General features: G+C 33.2%; 1 protein-coding gene across 2 annotated transcripts in view; it reads right to left on the reverse strand.

Moving 5' to 3' along the window:
• Positions 1-17,265, reverse strand: part of LOC127736239 (sacsin-like) — a 48,864-nt gene that overhangs the window by 26,050 nt on the left and 5,549 nt on the right. Inside the window, exons 1-2 of one of the 2 annotated variants that reach the window (XM_052246825.1) lie at positions 7,783-7,890; positions 3,839-4,060 (exon numbers count right to left, since the gene is read on the reverse strand). In XM_052246825.1, coding sequence (XP_052102785.1) covers positions 3,839-4,037 — 199 coding nt within the window. In that variant the 5' untranslated portion in view covers positions 4,038-4,060; positions 7,783-7,890. Of the gene's footprint in view, positions 1-3,838; positions 4,061-7,782; positions 7,891-17,265 lie in introns of those variants that run through there. The other variant, XM_052246824.1, reaches the window with a different exon arrangement.

Below are 17,265 nucleotides of genomic sequence, written 5' to 3' on the forward strand. Positions count from 1 at the left end.
AAACTATCGCGTAATTACGAGAAAACTATCGCGTAATTACGAGATAAAATAAACTGCTTCGCTGAGCGCAGCTGGATACGCCCGCAGAGGTCCAACCCTGAACAGTTGGGGCAAAAATGGACACGATATTCAAGCTTGATACAGGTCTGAATTTGGATTGTAATTAAATATTTGACATATTATAGGTTTCTGAATAAATGTAGTCAAAGAACTTGAAATTGGTTATAAGATTTGAATTTATATTCAATTAAAGATTTCTTGCTGTTGTGCAATACACTGTGCTGTTGCGCAATACTTAGTAAATCTGTTGTCAGACTATAAACAAATAAAGTTCAATTAATTCTCAATGTCATATTAGAAATTTATGAAAATGTAAAGGGAGCTTACATCAATAGATATAAACTATTTACCAAAGTTTCATGAGAATTGCTGACAGCATTTTTGAGTTATTGTCCGAAAACTGGAAAATCACCCCTTTTTTAATGAATAAAACCCAATAACTCAGAAATGATAAATGAAAAATTTATAAAATTCTAAACAGAGCTTACATCAATAGATATTAACAGTTCACCAAAGTTTTATAAGAACTGCAGAAAGCATTTTTTATTTTTTGTCCGAAAACTGGAAAATCCCCCTTTTTTATGAATAAAACCCCATAACTCGGAAACGTAAAATCTAAAATTTATAAAAAAACGAAAGGGAGCTCACGTCAATAGACATAAACAATTCACCAAAGTTTTATGCAAATTAGTTATAGCGTTTTTGAGTTAATGTCCGACATGTTGACGACGGACGGACAGACGGACAACGGTATACCATAATACGTCCCGTAAACGGGCGTATAAAAATGATTATCTCGTAATTACGAGATAAAAAAAATGATTATCTCGTAATTACGCGATAGTTTTCTCGTAATTACGCAATGATTATCTCGTAATTACGAGATAAAAAAATGATTATCTCGTAATTACGAGATAAAAAAATGATTATCTCGTAATTACGCGATAGTTGTCTCGTAATTACGCGAAAATTATCTCGTAATTACGAGATAAAAAATGATTATCTCGTAATTACGCGATAGTTTTCTGGTAATTACGAGATATTTATCTCGTAATTACGCGATAAATATTTTTTTTTGTGACCCAAATAGGCTTTCGTACAAAGGAGTATTTAAAGGATATTTTTGTATTCGAAATAGATGCTTAATATTTTTTCGCTATTGGAATTTCCTAAAATGTGTTTTTTTATTATATCTTGAAACAATTTGTAGTGAACACTTTTAGTGATTTCTTGTGTTCATGCTATTTAAAAAAAATAATTTCTATTGTTGTGAATAACAATGGACTTTTTTTACGGGATGTAGAAGCAGGGGTTTCCAGAAACCCCGCTCGTCACACCCTGTGCTCAAAATCCATTGTTATTCGTAACAATCATAGATCTATTTACACTTGTTTCAGAAATAGAAACTATGAAGTATAACAATAGAACTGGGGTGTAACGATAGTTTATTTGATGGCGTCTAGACTAAAATACATACGAACGAAGCTACATATTATCGATGCCATGCCTTGTAAATTGTTTATTTTTTTATAATTTGAATAAATGTTTTACATTGTTATAAATCTAATATATGAATTTGTGTCAAATCGGTGAACATGAATTTGACAGCTAGTGCCCCTTTAAGAAAGTTACTCAAATTGCAAAAATTTTAAAACTACAGAGTGAATATTTGTAGACGCCGACGACGACGGAATGTAGAATCGCTATGTCTCGCTTTTGCGACAAAAGTCGCAGGCTCGACAAAAACAGAAATTTTACAAATAGAATTAAGACGAAATAGATATGATGAAAGGCTTTAATTCTTACAAAAGGTATTTTACAAACGCTATAAGATACATTATGTAATAAAATATCGTTTTAGGTGGAGTCTTAGCTCTTAATTGTGAGGCTATTTTGGCTGAAAATCAGTGTTGCTCTTATTGCAAGAAGTTTAGGGTAAAGCCTTATAACGCAAATATGGATACCGCATCTTCTTATATCTATAGACAAAATTCAGAACTATAAATACTGATATATATCAGAACACCGGATGGAAGTTAGTTTGAAGTTCTATAATACTTTCTCATTTTCAAATTTCATGCGGGGGGGGGGGATCTAAATAAAAACTACATTAATGTTAAGTTCAGCTTCGGTGTCTAAATGTTTGATGATAGATATGTCTTAAACTTAGGAAAGGCAACACCTTTGTATCGCCTAGTAGAGACAAAAAAATGATATGATTCTGTAAAAGATAAAGTTTATTTCATTGACCTACAACTAATGGGTCCCCAAAAACTGACCATATCCCAAATTAAAACATGTTAACTAAGCAAAAGTTCCAAAGTCAATAGACCATGACTAAGGGGACAAGCAAAATAATCTCCATAGAAGATGTGACGTGCCAGTGCTAATACAACTGCATACCAAACATCATTGACATGCCACTACTGATTCCCCATCAACTAGCCCTAATCACAAACTTATTAATACATTGTTGACGCCGCGACAACTACCTCTAATTTAAGGAACAGCATCGGTTCGAGACAAAAATATTTTTGATAGTTATTTTTTGTCCTTTATTGCGATCTGATGAAGTCTTTTTAAAACTATTTCTACGGTTTGTTCTCATATTGTGTTGAATGTTACAACATTAAACCAGATAAGGGGAGGGTTGAGCACTCAATTATCCAAGTGCCTGTCACCCCATCCTGTCAAGAGTCTGTAATTCAATGGTTGTAGTTTGTTGCTGTCTAATGTTCGAGAAAACTGGCAGAACTGTCGGTTTCATCACAAAACATCAGACATCAAAACATTAGACAGCTCCACCAACTTTGATTCTTACAAGTTGTGGTTCTATTTATTTTTTTTTATGCTATCTGGTATTTAGTGAGCTCCTGATCACAATGTACATGATGTATATCAATATTTAATATTGAACAATATACATAATAAGCCTGATAGCAAAAATTTACTGCAAACACACTGTCAGGACCATCAAGTTTTCACTGGGACCACCAGATTTGTAGTAATGATGGACCTAATCGGGCTAATGACACCAGACTTCCACTAAATCCATTGGATATTGGATGTGTACTGATTGATAATTTAGTCTTAGATGCATGACTTTGTTATTAGTTGTTAGTGACTTTGATCTAGTTGTCAGTACAGGAGTACTCTCAGGTCTGTACTTAGTGTCTTTTGTTGTTGGGATGTACAAGTCAAGTACCCAGCCATGTCCACTCTGTTTTTGCTAACATGTTAAAACCCGCCACATTCTGTATGTATAAGCTTTCCCAAGTCAGGATTTCTGTAATTCAGTGGTTGTCGTTTGTTGTGTGTTACATATTTGTTTTTTGTTAAATTTGTTTTTTTTACATAAATTAGGCCGTTAGTTTTCTCGTTTGAATTGCTTAACATTGTCATTTCGGTGCCTTTTATGGCTGACTATGCGGTATATGCTTTTCTCATTGTTGAAGGTCGTACGGTGACCTATAGTAACTATTGTTAATTTCTGTGTTACAAGAGATTACAAAGATTTGAGAACTATCATATTTTATTTTAATTTGTTCATTTTCCGGAATTAAATTTGTTAGTTTTCGTGTAATTTTTGTTTAAAAGTTTGTTCCTTTCATAGTTTACAGTATATATTTTGCTCAGAGTCAAAAGCTGCAGGGTGACCTATAAGTTGCTAACATCTACATTATTTGGTCTCTGGTGAATAGTTGCAGTCAATTACCACATCTTAATTTAAAAAGTTTAATCATACATTTTACTGGTATTTTAAAAATATTTGCCTTACCAGAACCTTTGGAATGATCCTCCTTATCGGTATGTGCCATTGTAGGTATTTCTTGTTCTTCACTTTCTAAAGATGTATCATTGTTCCTGCCTGTCTTCAACTCATCAACACAACTGTCATTATCGTGCAACCGTGGTTTCTGTGATACATTAACAGACAGCTTTTTAGTCTTTGTTCTTTTGTTATGCCTACCATCCATTAATTGTCACTGGTTCTCAATTTCTACAATTAAATGTTGGAAAGAATTTATATGGGTGTATAAATCGTTTTGCATATCTATAAATACTTGAATGAGATTGGTCCGTAAGGATATTTCCCTTGTCATACACTTTGATACACTTGTGTTTCTGTAACGACTTAGGGACGACATCAAAAGATCAATGTAGGATAAAAAAACTTAATTCAAATAGTTTGGGGGTGGGGGTAAAAATTGCTGCAAGTTTTGTTTATTTGACATCGATTTTACATATATCCATATAGGTCAATCAATTTTTCACAAATTAAGTTAAGAAAAGGGGGATGGGTGGGGGGAAAAAGGGGGGGGGGGGTGAGGGGGTCAGTGAAAAAACTATGTGAATTATTTTTTTTTTATCCTACATTGAACTTTTGATGTATTCCCTTTTGTAGCTCATGCAAAACACGTTGTCTATTCCAGTGTGATAATATAAAAGATGGGACAAACATGAACGGAAACCTGCAGTTTCAAGAAAATTGAGATTGAAAGAAAAAATTTAAAGTTATGGTAGAGAATCTGATAAGGATTAAAACATTTTTCTAGAGGTTGCTGTGTCATAAAATAAACGGAGTGGCTATTTGTCCGGCTAGCCGGACGAATAGTGCTAGGGCTATTTGTCCGGCCATTGAAATGCGCATGTCATTTGTATGTGCGTACAAAAGTACGCATAATATTATCTTTAGCAGTACCAGGGGGTCGCGTGTAATCCGATCACTGATTTTCAATTTTGAGATCATCGTATGGCTGAAAACGGCGATATCAATATTTGTGAAATTTTTTCCCGTTTCAGAAATAATTGACAAGGGAATACGATAGTATTATCGCATGGCTGAAAACAGCGATGTCAATATTTGTGAAAAATGTTCCCGTTTTCAGAAATAATTGACACGGGAGTACGATAGTATGAACTTGAAAGAGTGATATAATTTAAAAGGGACTCAAAAATAATTTAAATCACAAGGAAAATGTGAAGAAAAAGGTGATTGATCGGAGAACATAATTTTATCAAATTATTCGACTCGCTATAGCTGTATAAATGATGGAAAAGCAAGAGTAATTGAGAAAGGCCTTATTTCGAAAATTAATCTTCATTTTGAATGTGGGAAATTAGAGGGGTGGGAGACGAGGAACAAAAAATGAGGATATGAAATATAGAAGACTTAGGTGGAATCTGGGGGAGAAAAAATGGATTTGAGAAAAGAAGCACCCCGTGTCACCCGACGCCTTCACGTAAATAGAATAATATCACGCCTGGAATTTCTTAATAAGATTTTTACAGTGTTGTTTACTTTTGTGGGGAGACATTATAGAAAAATCTCCCACCTCTCACTCAAAATATAAATAACTGCATGTTAAGGGGGTCTATTATTCTAGTTGACAGCTTCAGACATAATAATTTTGTACCTTTTTCAACTACTTTCCAAATCCTTATGTTAACTTAAAATGCACGAGTCAATCACGACCCAAATTTGTTTTACAAGTTATTTCTTCCCTCCTCTTACAATGTGAAGCCATAGATAAAGAAATAAATATAGGATACAAATGATTTTTTTTTCTAATGTTGTCCACATTGGACTATATATATGAAGAAAATAACAATTTCAATTACCAGTAACAAGATTGGGGCATAACAATTTAAGATTGCAAAACATTGCTTTTTAAATGTCCATTCACTGAATCCATATTTATAATTTACGATCCCCTGGTGCTGCTGAAGATAATATTACACGCACACACAAATAGTGACATGCGCATTGTATTGGCTGGACAAATAGTCCTGGCACTATTCGTGCGGCTAGCCGGACAAATAGCAACTGCCTAAAATAAAGCTTCCTGTATAATATAGGTTCCAAACGGAACTGCTGTTAGGCGGAACAAATATATATATACGTTGACAGTTGTCGTGTACATAGGTACTTAGGGATCGGACAATTTTTTTGACCGGCCCCTTTTTTCTCAAAATCTGTTACTTTTTTGTTTTCCGTTAATTTTGGTTATTTTCGTGCTTTACTCTATAATATGAACATGAATATACTAGAATTGTATGGCCTCCATTATCACTGAACTAGTACACATTTTTGTTTAGGGGCCATCTGAAGCACGCGTTCGGCTGCTGGATTTTCTCGCTGTGTTGAAGACCCATTGGTGGCCTTTGGCAGTTTTGTGGTCTTTAGTCGGGTTAATGTCTCTTTGACACATTCCCCATTTCCATTCTCAATTTTAGAAATAACTTGTATTTGCTATCTACTATGAATTTCAAGTTTACTATCCACACTGTGACAGTGGTCACTGATACTCTGTATATAATATAGCAGTAACCGTTGTGGATAGTAAACTTGGAATTGATAGTAGATAGCAAATACAAGTTATTTCTAGTAGATCTATATTTATGTTCTTATAATAATGAAAAACTCAAAAATAATTGAAAGTAATAGAAACGAAAAAAATAAGGATTTTTTAAAACAAACAAAAATGTCCAGTCCCCAAGTACCTATGGTCGTGTAGAGAGTGAGCCATTGTCCGACAAACTCATATTCAAATCCTTCAGTGTGAATAAAATTATTCGGCCCCACATTACATAATAATAACCTATTGAAAAAAATATGTAATAATAATAATAAAATTGAGAATGGAAATGAGGAATGTGTCAAGGAAAGAACAACCCGACCAAAGAGCAGAAACCAGCCCAAGGCCACCCTATCATGGCGGGCTTCAGCTGGTCCTTAAATAGCTTGAATTTCATACATAATATACCGGTATTGAACATTATGTGCATGACTAGACATAATCTTGTAGAATGCCAAACTAAATGTATATATAAATAAGTAGATGAGGTATGATCCAAGTCACAATGTATATATGGATAATCTTTATGGATAGACGACCCCCCCTCCTCGAATTGATAGAAACAAGAACATATTTTGTCCCCAGATAGAAAAAAGTTCCTGTGATCTCAGCTATCGGCTATATATTTAGTACCATGATTAACTGCAGATATATACTATGCGTGTGTGCCAAACGCAGCACACACATTGCCAAGTTTAAAACTTCTGAATAACCTCTATTCACAAAACACAATTGTCGTCAACCGTGCGACAGGAGTTGGTATAACATGCTTTAGAAAAATGATTTTCAAAATATTGAAAGTGAAAGTGAAAGTTATTTCTACTGAATTATTAAAAGATTAGCTGTGGGGTTTTTCAATGCCTTCTGAATTTTCAATTTTTAATTTTACATTTCATTTTAACATGTTCAAAATATTTTATTGATTTATCAAAGGAAATATGACAACAGGCAAAACCCACAGGGACTCGGTTAGCATATTAAGATTTTGTAACTCAATGGTTTTTTTTTAAATTGTTTATTTCCTGTCTATTCATTTGTATAACTTTATTATCTTATTTGACAATGGCATCAATATTCCCTTTTTTTTCTAGCAATGCGCATTTTACTATCCATATCCGTATACTGATAATAAATAATCTTTAATGTCATGTAAACAAATTAAAAAAACATGTTTGTGACAAACTGAAAAAAACCCAACATACATCATATATATAATATGTATATATCAATTGTTACAAAGTATATTTAATATACTGCAAAATATAGGATTTGTTGTCAGGTTTTATGGATTCCTCCTTTTTGAAATTACCTGGAGTTCGAATTTTTCGTTTATTCTTTTTTATATTAAGTTAATGATAATTACCTCTTTAAATACATGGAGAAAAATTTGTCCACCACAACATTATGGTTGTCAACGGATGTTGCTATCACATGCATGACATGTTTTTATAATGCTTTCCAAAAATTTAAAAGCGAAAGTGAAAGTTATTAATTAGCCCTATTAAAATTCATTTCAAATCTTTATTGTCATTGTGTACTACATTTATAGCATGTGACACAACATAACAAAATATATAAACAAACCATATTAACAAGATCATCTATAAACATTATGAATGTAAATATTTCCTTGTCCTTAGTTCTAGACTGTAATAAAAGGATCTAAACTTATTTACCTGGGTTGAGGATATATATCCTCGTCTCAAGGGTTTTTCTGTATTACATAATTTTACACAAATGAAATTTAATTATACAATGAATATATATGAATAGCTGGAGATTCTCAGATCAACAAAATGTTATCTAATATGTTTTTCCATTATTTTTTTTATTAATATCGTAACACGGGAGGAAATGGGGGGGGGGGGGGGGGGGGGGAGGGGCTTACTTCCTTTTATTAGGTATACGGGAATGTGCCAAACATATGGGTTATCATTTTATATAATAATGATTTTATATGAAATGAACCTCATTTTGAAGGACATCCTATGTTATAATGCATTTACGTTTGATAAAGTTCTGTATATTGTTTTGGGGTATGATCTACAATCATATATAAATTTATTCTATCAAATCATTAAATCAATTCATTTGAAAGCATGGGTCATGTCTTAATTTAGTTAAATATTGTATATGAGTATAGGTCATTCTATCTTAAATATCTACATAACTATAAGTACTGAGTGTCAGTGAATGTTATATCAAAATGGGGAAGTTTTATGAGGCAAAAATGGTACACCCCTATCAAAAACATATCGAGGTTAAATACGTGTATCTTTATTTCTTTTTGGTAGGGGATATCAAAAAAACTATTATTACTGCTATTAAAATCGAGAAAAAAATAGTTAGAACAAATCCTTGTAATCTCTTTATTTGATAAAGTATAGGATATTTGTTTTTATGTATGATTCATTGTAACTATTCTGCTCCTTGCGGGCTTTTTGCTTAGTTTGTTGGTTACTTTGATTATCAATAAAGCATCTGTATCTGTATCTGTACGATAAATATAATTATTGATAAATATGAATAATTGATCAACAAGGAACTAAGTCTTTAATTTAATTTTTCTTTTTCATTCTACCTTCTTCTACGTACCTTCACAAGGCATGTTTCAATATCACATCAAGGGTGTTACTCTAAGTTTAACTTCGACAAATAAAAATCCAATTCTCAATTTATATGTTATTCAAATTTTGAATCTAACCTAACCCACAAACCTATAACGGTAATATAGCTAACGGTAAAACACAATACTTCGACAGAAATTGTCTAGTGAAATGATATCAGTAATATTCCGCGTGAAATCAATTCATGATAATACAGATCAATACATATTGCTGAAATTTGTATAAATAATATCCTTTATTTAAAGAGAGTAAGTAAATGAGCTCTAATCACACTTGAGCCCTCGTTATGTAAGTACGAAATGATATTTAGAATATAGCAAAGTGCTCTCGACCAATGAAATTGTAGGATTGGATGCCTCTTAATTGTGAAGAATGAATGTAAATCATGTTCCTAGTAAGGGATTATCCTATTATTTGGGTATATTTACAGTTCAAAACAAAGAGTTTCTATATATGAGTTACAACTGCCCCGAAGCACATTTATCAGATTGAAAGGATTTATCACACAGTGATTAGAACTGACTAAATACCAAAGCAATGCAAAAAAAGGGAAAAAAATCTTTCAGATAAAAAAAAAAACCTAAATCTTTATCTTTCCAACTTTGATTACTTGATTAGCGATTGGGAAGAATAGTTATTTCTAATATTCCGATAAATAAAAAAAAAAACAAAAAAAACAGGAATTTAATTTTGAACATATTAAAAACCTTTAAAGGCATTATTTTTGAACTTTTCCCTGACATAATGAAATAGTATTTGATGTAAGAAGCCGGACCAAAGTATTGGCTGTGAATTAAAATGTAGTTGCAACTCAAATGCATTAAATGATTTCAACTGTAAATAAAAAAATAGGATAATTCCTCACTAAAATATTACATGATTTACATTCATACTCACAATCAGGAACCATATACAATTCCTACTTTTCTTTCTACTGTTGTGTCACCTAATATTTATAATCGATTTTTTTTCAAATATATCCCAAATGATAAGAAAGTCCTTACATCACTAAAACTAATCCATAAATGACATGCCGAAAAAGGAAGTCATGCATCAATTATAATAATTAGTTTTAGTGATGTAAGTGATCATTGTTTTTCTGATGAACCACATTAACTAATAACTAATAAGTATTTCAACATGTTTAACTTGAAATGAAAATACCAATATAAATGGCAGATCATGTAATTTGCTGTAAGGGAATTAGCGTAGTACCCAACACCTTGACTAATATTAATTTGGTTCGTTTAATTTTCATAAAATTTTGACAAAATGTTTACTTTGACCCTTTGACAAAAATATAAAAAATTCAAAAAATTTGAACCAACCACTTTATCAGAAAAATTTCGTTGGTTATATAGCAGTTTGACAAACACTAATTTTGATCATTGAGAAGCTTAATATTTCCTTAACAATACAACGTAATTAAAACGTTTAGCTGATTTTTACAGAGTTATCTCCCTGTAGTGTTAGGTACCACCTTAAAAGTTTACAAACAAGGAATTCGAACTAAGCAAAGATATGTTACTAAACATTCAGAAACACAAATAGAACTAAGCAAAGATATGCTACTAAACATTCAGAAACACAAATAGAACTAAGCAAAGATATGCTACTAAACATTCAGAAACACAAATAGAACTAAGCAAAGATATGTTACTAAACATTCAGAAACACAAATAGAACTAAGCAAAGATATGCTACTAAACATTCAGAAACACAAATAGAACTAAGCAAAGATATGCTACTAAACATTCAGAAACACAAATAGAACTAAGCAAAGATATGTTACTAAACATTCAGAAACACAAATAGAACTAAGCAAAGATATGCAACTAAACATTCAGAAACACAAATAGAACTAAGCATAGATATGCTACTAAACATTCAGAACACAAATAGAACTAAGCAAAGATATGCTACTAAACATTCAGAAACACAAATAGAACTAAGCAAAGATATGTTACTAAACATTCAGAAACACAAAAAGAACTAAGCAAAGATATGCTACTAAACATTCAGAAACACAAATAGAACTAAGCAAAGATATGCTACTAAACATTCAGAAACACAAATAGAACTAAGCAAAGATATGCTACTAAACATTCAGAAACACAAATAGAACACATGCTTTACAGATTGAACACACTTTTGGATGAGGCTTTGATACCAATTCCGCATGTTGATCGTGGAAAGGGAGACCTCAAAAACATAATGGCTATCGTTCATAAAAGGGCTGAAAGGGATAGTGTCTGACTACGAAACATGAAATTATGCTAAGATAGTTCAGAAGGAATCAATTTGAGGTGTTTGATTGACCTTTTTAGCACATTCAGATGTTTTTAATGAACAATGTATTTCTCTTCAAAGTGCAGCAAAAACAGATTAAATATGTGAAGGCTTAAAGTTTTTTAGGTTAAAAAAAATAATGAGGGCAAATGTTCAAAAAGGTTCTGAATGGGGTTTACAAAATAGAGAATAATGGGCAAACAGTTCAAAATAAAGAATAGGCAAAAATAAACAAGATTTTGATATTTATGTTTCTAAAGATGTTTAAATATGATTTTTATAGAATAAATCATTTTACTTTTATTCATTGCCTCTTCATTCAAGTTATGTATAATCCTTGACATTTTTGCTAGTGATACTACAGAATCTCTGAAAATTTCAGGGATTATACATAATTCTTAATTCTACAATCTCTGCGTGACATTGACGGGGATGTTTGAAACATTTAGTTTTTATACCCCCGCTTTAAAAGTGGGGGTATACTGTTTTACCTCTGTCTGTCCGTCCGTCCGTCCATCCGTCAATCCGTCCCATGAATATTTTTTGTCGAATCTTTCTCTGGAACTACATTACAAGGATTTCGGAAATTTGGTTTCAGGGTTTATATGAGTCAGCTTTACCGTGTGATGCTTTTTCAGATTCATCACTCAACAACTTCCTATTTACCTTATACTTTTAGCGGGCGTGGGTATCATTAGTGAGCAGTAGCTCACAGATTCACTTTTTTCCCTGTCCTAAGTCAGGAGCCTCTGGTCTTTGTTTGTCTTGTATGCTTTTTTAAATTTTAGTTCATTTATATGTTTTGGAGTTTAGTGTGACGTCCATTTTCACTGAACTAGTACACATTTTTGTTTAGGGGCCAGCTGAAGCCCGCCTTCGGGTGCGGGAATTTCTTGCTGTGTTGAAGACCCATTGGTGGCCTTGGACTATTTTCTGCTCTTTAGTCGGGTTGTTGTCTCTTTGACACATTCCCCATTTCCATTCTCAATTTTATGTAATAAATTGTATCATGATATCTGTTTATCTTGATATACTAGTAATCTTATGTAAAAGTCAAACAAAATCAAAGATTTATTGAAAATAAGAGAAGACACATAAGGGAAATTAAAAAAATAAGTTTAAAACAAAACATTGCACAGAAAACTATTGGTTGTTTTATGTCTAGCTGCGCATAAAATGTTTTGTTTTGAGCATCTGGGTCAATTATGCTGTAGCCGTCGTGGTGATTCGTTGTAGCGTGCTGTTCTCAACAATGTTAAATCTGCAAATTTGCGGAAGCAAATTTTTGTTCTTCCCTCGACGGGATTCGAACTCATGCTATTGGGATATCGAGACAACACCGCTGCACTGTGTACAGCGCTCTAGACCACTCGGCAACCTAGACTTAACTAATAATTCAGCTTTCGGTGGCCTAGTGTTACCTTTCATCGTCAGTAGAATCTAGATGGAATTGATTGCAGATTAGCTAAATATCTATCGTATATATATACACATATAATTCGTCTAAATAACAGCCAAACAATGTTAGATCTGTAAGTTTGCGGAAGCAAATTTTTGTTCTGCCCTGGCCGGGATTCGAACTCATGCTACTGAGATATCGTGGCACCAAATCGCTTTGCACTATGCCCGGCGCGCTAGACCACTCGACAACCTAGGCTCGACAAAAATCAAGCTTTCGGTGGCCGGGTGTAACTTTTCCTCGTCAGTTTTTATCTAGCGTTGTAGCACAGTACATGATATATTAGGCATGAAGATGGAATATTACAGATCAGCTGAATTATCTATTGTAGAGGTATTGTATGTCCGAACTAGTGACAACTCTACGACAGATTTTATCCATCAGATCACCAGTGATGGTGATACAAGGCTGAAAACTTGCCACTCCACTGGGTCTGTGTACACTTTGTTTTGCAATGTTACTTCCAAAACCATCTTCAGTGTCGATGTGACATGCAGTATATTGGCGAGACAGAACAGCTATCCAGCAAAGGCATGAATGGTCATCGAAGTGACTACACCGACAAGCCCGATCTCCCCGTAAGTCGTCATTTGAGATCACCTGGGCACGCCCAAGCTGATCTCAAAAACCTTACCATCACTAACATAGACCACAACGAGGGTTGTTCAAGGGCCGACAGACTTGATCGGGAAAGTTTTTGGATAAGAAAGTTAAGGACAGTTTCCCAAGAGGGCATTAATGAAAAAACAATGAAAAAAAAAACATATAATGAGTCCCTACCAACCCTTGTTTCTAGTAACTCAGGAATCAGTAAATGACTCTTACAGTTTTAAGGAATTTATTCCTCCTCCCAAACATCAATATTGAAAGTAATTTACCAGCGTACTGATTCGTGATAATTTGTATAACGATCAAGATTACAATTTCAGTTTGACTACCACATGTCAAGATAAGAATCATTTTGCATCTTACTGATGAAGGATATTAGTTATCCGAAATATTGAGCATTTGTTCATGATTTCATTTTTATTGGTGATGTAAATTGTGCCCTTTTAGACTTACTACAAATGTCATCACAACAATGTGAAATCTGCAAATTTGCAGGAGTAAATTTTTGTTCTTCCCTCGCCGGGATTCGAACTGATGCTATTGGGATATCGAGACAACTCCGCCTGCACTGTGTATAGCGCTCTAGACCACTCAGCCACCTAGACTGAACAATAATATATATATATACAAGTCTAAATTGAAAACAACGTTCAAACCTATGATTGCGTTGGATAAAAACCGCAATTTTTATACGTGTGCATGCAAAACAAATTTCTTGTTAGAGTGGTCTAAATACAGCACAAACAACATTTTCCAAAAGACCAAAAAGAGTGAAAAAGTATATTTTAACAAAACGCATTTGACTAGCAGGTCGAACAACGGATGTTCTTAAACCCTGCTGACTGCCATGGCGATTGCCAAAAAAACGGATCACCAGATGTAAAAATGGATCTTAATTTATTAATTAAATACTAAACAGAAAACAATAAACTTGCGGAAAAGATGGTATACCGCAAACATGAGGTGCAAAAATTTGTACACCATATCCGGATTTCGACAATTAATGTCTCTTCAGTGATGTTAGGAATCGAAACGGTATTTGGAAGGCCATATAATTTACCTCAATTTGGGATTGACTCTTAAATTTTGAAGAGTCAAAATAGGATGAACGGATCATATAAACCCGAAGGCAAATATAATACAAGCCCAAACGAAAAAATATAAACAAGTCTAAATTGAAAACAACGTTCAAACCTATGATTGCGTTGGATAAAAACCGCAATTTTTATACGTGTGTATGCAAAACAAATTTCTTGGTAGAGTGGTCTAAATACAGCACAAACAACATTTTCCAAAAGACCAAAAAGAGTGAAAAAGTATATTTTAACAAAACGCATTTGACTAGCAGGTCGAACAACGGATGTTCTTAAACCCTGCTGACTGCCATGGCGATTGCCAAAAAAAGCGGATCACCAGATGTAAAAATGGATCTTAATTTATTAATTAAATACTAAACAGAAAACAATAAACTTGCGGAGATGGTATACCGCAAACATGAGGTGCAAAAATTTGTACACCATATCCGGATTTCGACAATTGTTGTCTCTTCAGTGATGTTAGGAATCGAAACGGTATTTGGAAGGCCATATAATTTACCTCAATTTGGGATTGACTCTTAAATTTTGAAGAGTCAAAATAGGAGAAACGGATCATATAAACCCGAAGGCAAATATATATATATATATATATATATATATATATATCTTTTCCGCAAGTTTATTGTTTTCTGTTTGGTAATAAATTAATAAGATCTATTTTGTTACATCTTGTGACCGTTTAATTGGCAATCGCCAATGGCAGTCAGCAGGGTGTAAGAACATCAGTTGTTCGACCTGCTAGTCAATTGCGTTTTGTTAAAATATTCTTTTTTCACTCATTTGGTCTTTTGGAAAATGTTGTTTGTGCTGTATTTGGACCCCTCTTCCAAGAAATGTGTTTTGCATGCGCACGTATAAAAATTGCGGTTTTTATCCAACGCAAATATAGGTTTGAACGTTGTTTTCAATTTAGACTTGTTTATATTTTTTCGTTTGGGCTTGTATTATATTTGCCTTCGGGTTTATATGATCCGTTCATCCTACTTTGACTCTTTCAAAATTCAAGAGTCTATCCTAAATTGAGGTAAATTATATGGCCTTCCAAATACTGTTTTGATTTCTAACATCACTGAATAGACATTAATTGTCGAAATCCGGATATGGTGTACAAATTTTTGTACCTCATGTTTGCGGTATACCATCTTTTCCGCAAGTTTATTGTTTTCTGTTTGGTAATAAATTAATAAGATCTATTTTGTTACATCTTGTGATCCGTTTATTTGGCAATCGCCAATGGCATCAGGGTGTAAGAACATCAGTTGTTCGACCTGTTAGTCAAATGCGTTTTGTTAAAATATACTTTTTCACTTGTTTGGTCTTTTGGAAAATGTTGTTTGTGCTGTATTTAGACCCCTCTACCAAAACTGTTGTTTTATATGCACACGTATAAAATTTGCGGTTTTTATCCAACGCAATCATAGGTTTGAACGTTATTTTCAATTTAGACTTGTTTATATTTTTTCGTTTGGGCTTGTTTTATATTTTCCTTCGGGTTTATATGATCCGTTCATCCTATTTGGACTCTTTAAAATTCAAGAGTCTATCCTAAATTGAGGTAAATTATATGGCCTTCCAAATACCGTTTCGATCCCTAACATCAGTGAAGAGACATTAATTGTCGAAATCCGGATATGTGTACAAATTTTTGCACCTCATGTTTGTGGTATATCATCTTTTCCGCAAGTTTATTGTTTTCTGTTTGGTATTAAATTAATTTTAAGATCCATGTTGTTAATCTGGTGATCAATTTATTTGGCAATCGCCAATGGCAGTCAGCAGGGTTTAAGAACATCCGTTGTTCGACCTGTTAGTCAAACGCGTTTTGTTAAAATATACTTTTTCACTTTTTTGGTCTTTTGGAAAATGTTGTTTGTGCTATATTTAGACCCCTCTACCATGAAATTTGTTTTATATGCACACGTATAAAAATTGCGGTTTTTATCCAACGCAATCATAGGTTTGAACATTGTTTTCAATTTAGACTTGTTTATATTTTTTCGTTTGGGCTTGTATTATATTTTCCTTCGGGTTTATATGATCCGTTCATCCTATTTGGACTCTTTAAAATTCAAGAGTCTATCCTAAATTGAGGTAAATTATATGGCCTTCCAAATACCGTTTCGATCCTTAACATCACTGAAGAGACATTAATTGTCGAAATCCGGATATGGTGTACAAATTTTTGCACCTCATGTTTGTGGTATATCATTCTTTCCGCAAGTTTATTGTTTTCTGTTTGGTATTGAATTAATTTAAAGACCCATGTTGTTAATTTGGTGATCAATTTATTTGGCAATCGTCAATGGCAGTCAGCAGGGTTTAAGAACATCCGTTGTTCGACCTGTTAGTCAAATGCGTTTTGTTAAAAAATACTTTTTCATTTTTTTGGTCTTTTGGAAAATGTTGTTTGTGCTGTGATTGCGTTGGATAAAAACTGCAATTTTTATACATGTGCATGTAAAACAAATTTCTAGGGTGAGGGGTCTATATACAGCACAAAGAACATTTTCCAAAAGACCAAAATAGTGAAAAAGTATATTTTAACAAAACGCATTTGACTAACAGGTCGAACAACGGATGTTCTTAAACCCTGATGACTACCATTGGCGATTGCCAAATAAAATGATCACCAGTACAAAATGGATCTTATATATATGTAAATTGTGTATATTAAAGAATCCTGTAGTGTTAATTTCGAAAGGTAGAGCAAATTATGTGTGCATGATTTCTAGTGGCTACAATTTATCATTTAGGAAAGTCGGTAA

This window comes from Mytilus californianus, unplaced genomic scaffold, assembly GCF_021869535.1.
Source record: "Mytilus californianus isolate M0D057914Y unplaced genomic scaffold, xbMytCali1.0.p SCAF_3, whole genome shotgun sequence".
In the NCBI taxonomy this organism is placed as follows: Eukaryota; Metazoa; Mollusca; class Bivalvia; order Mytilida; family Mytilidae; genus Mytilus; species Mytilus californianus.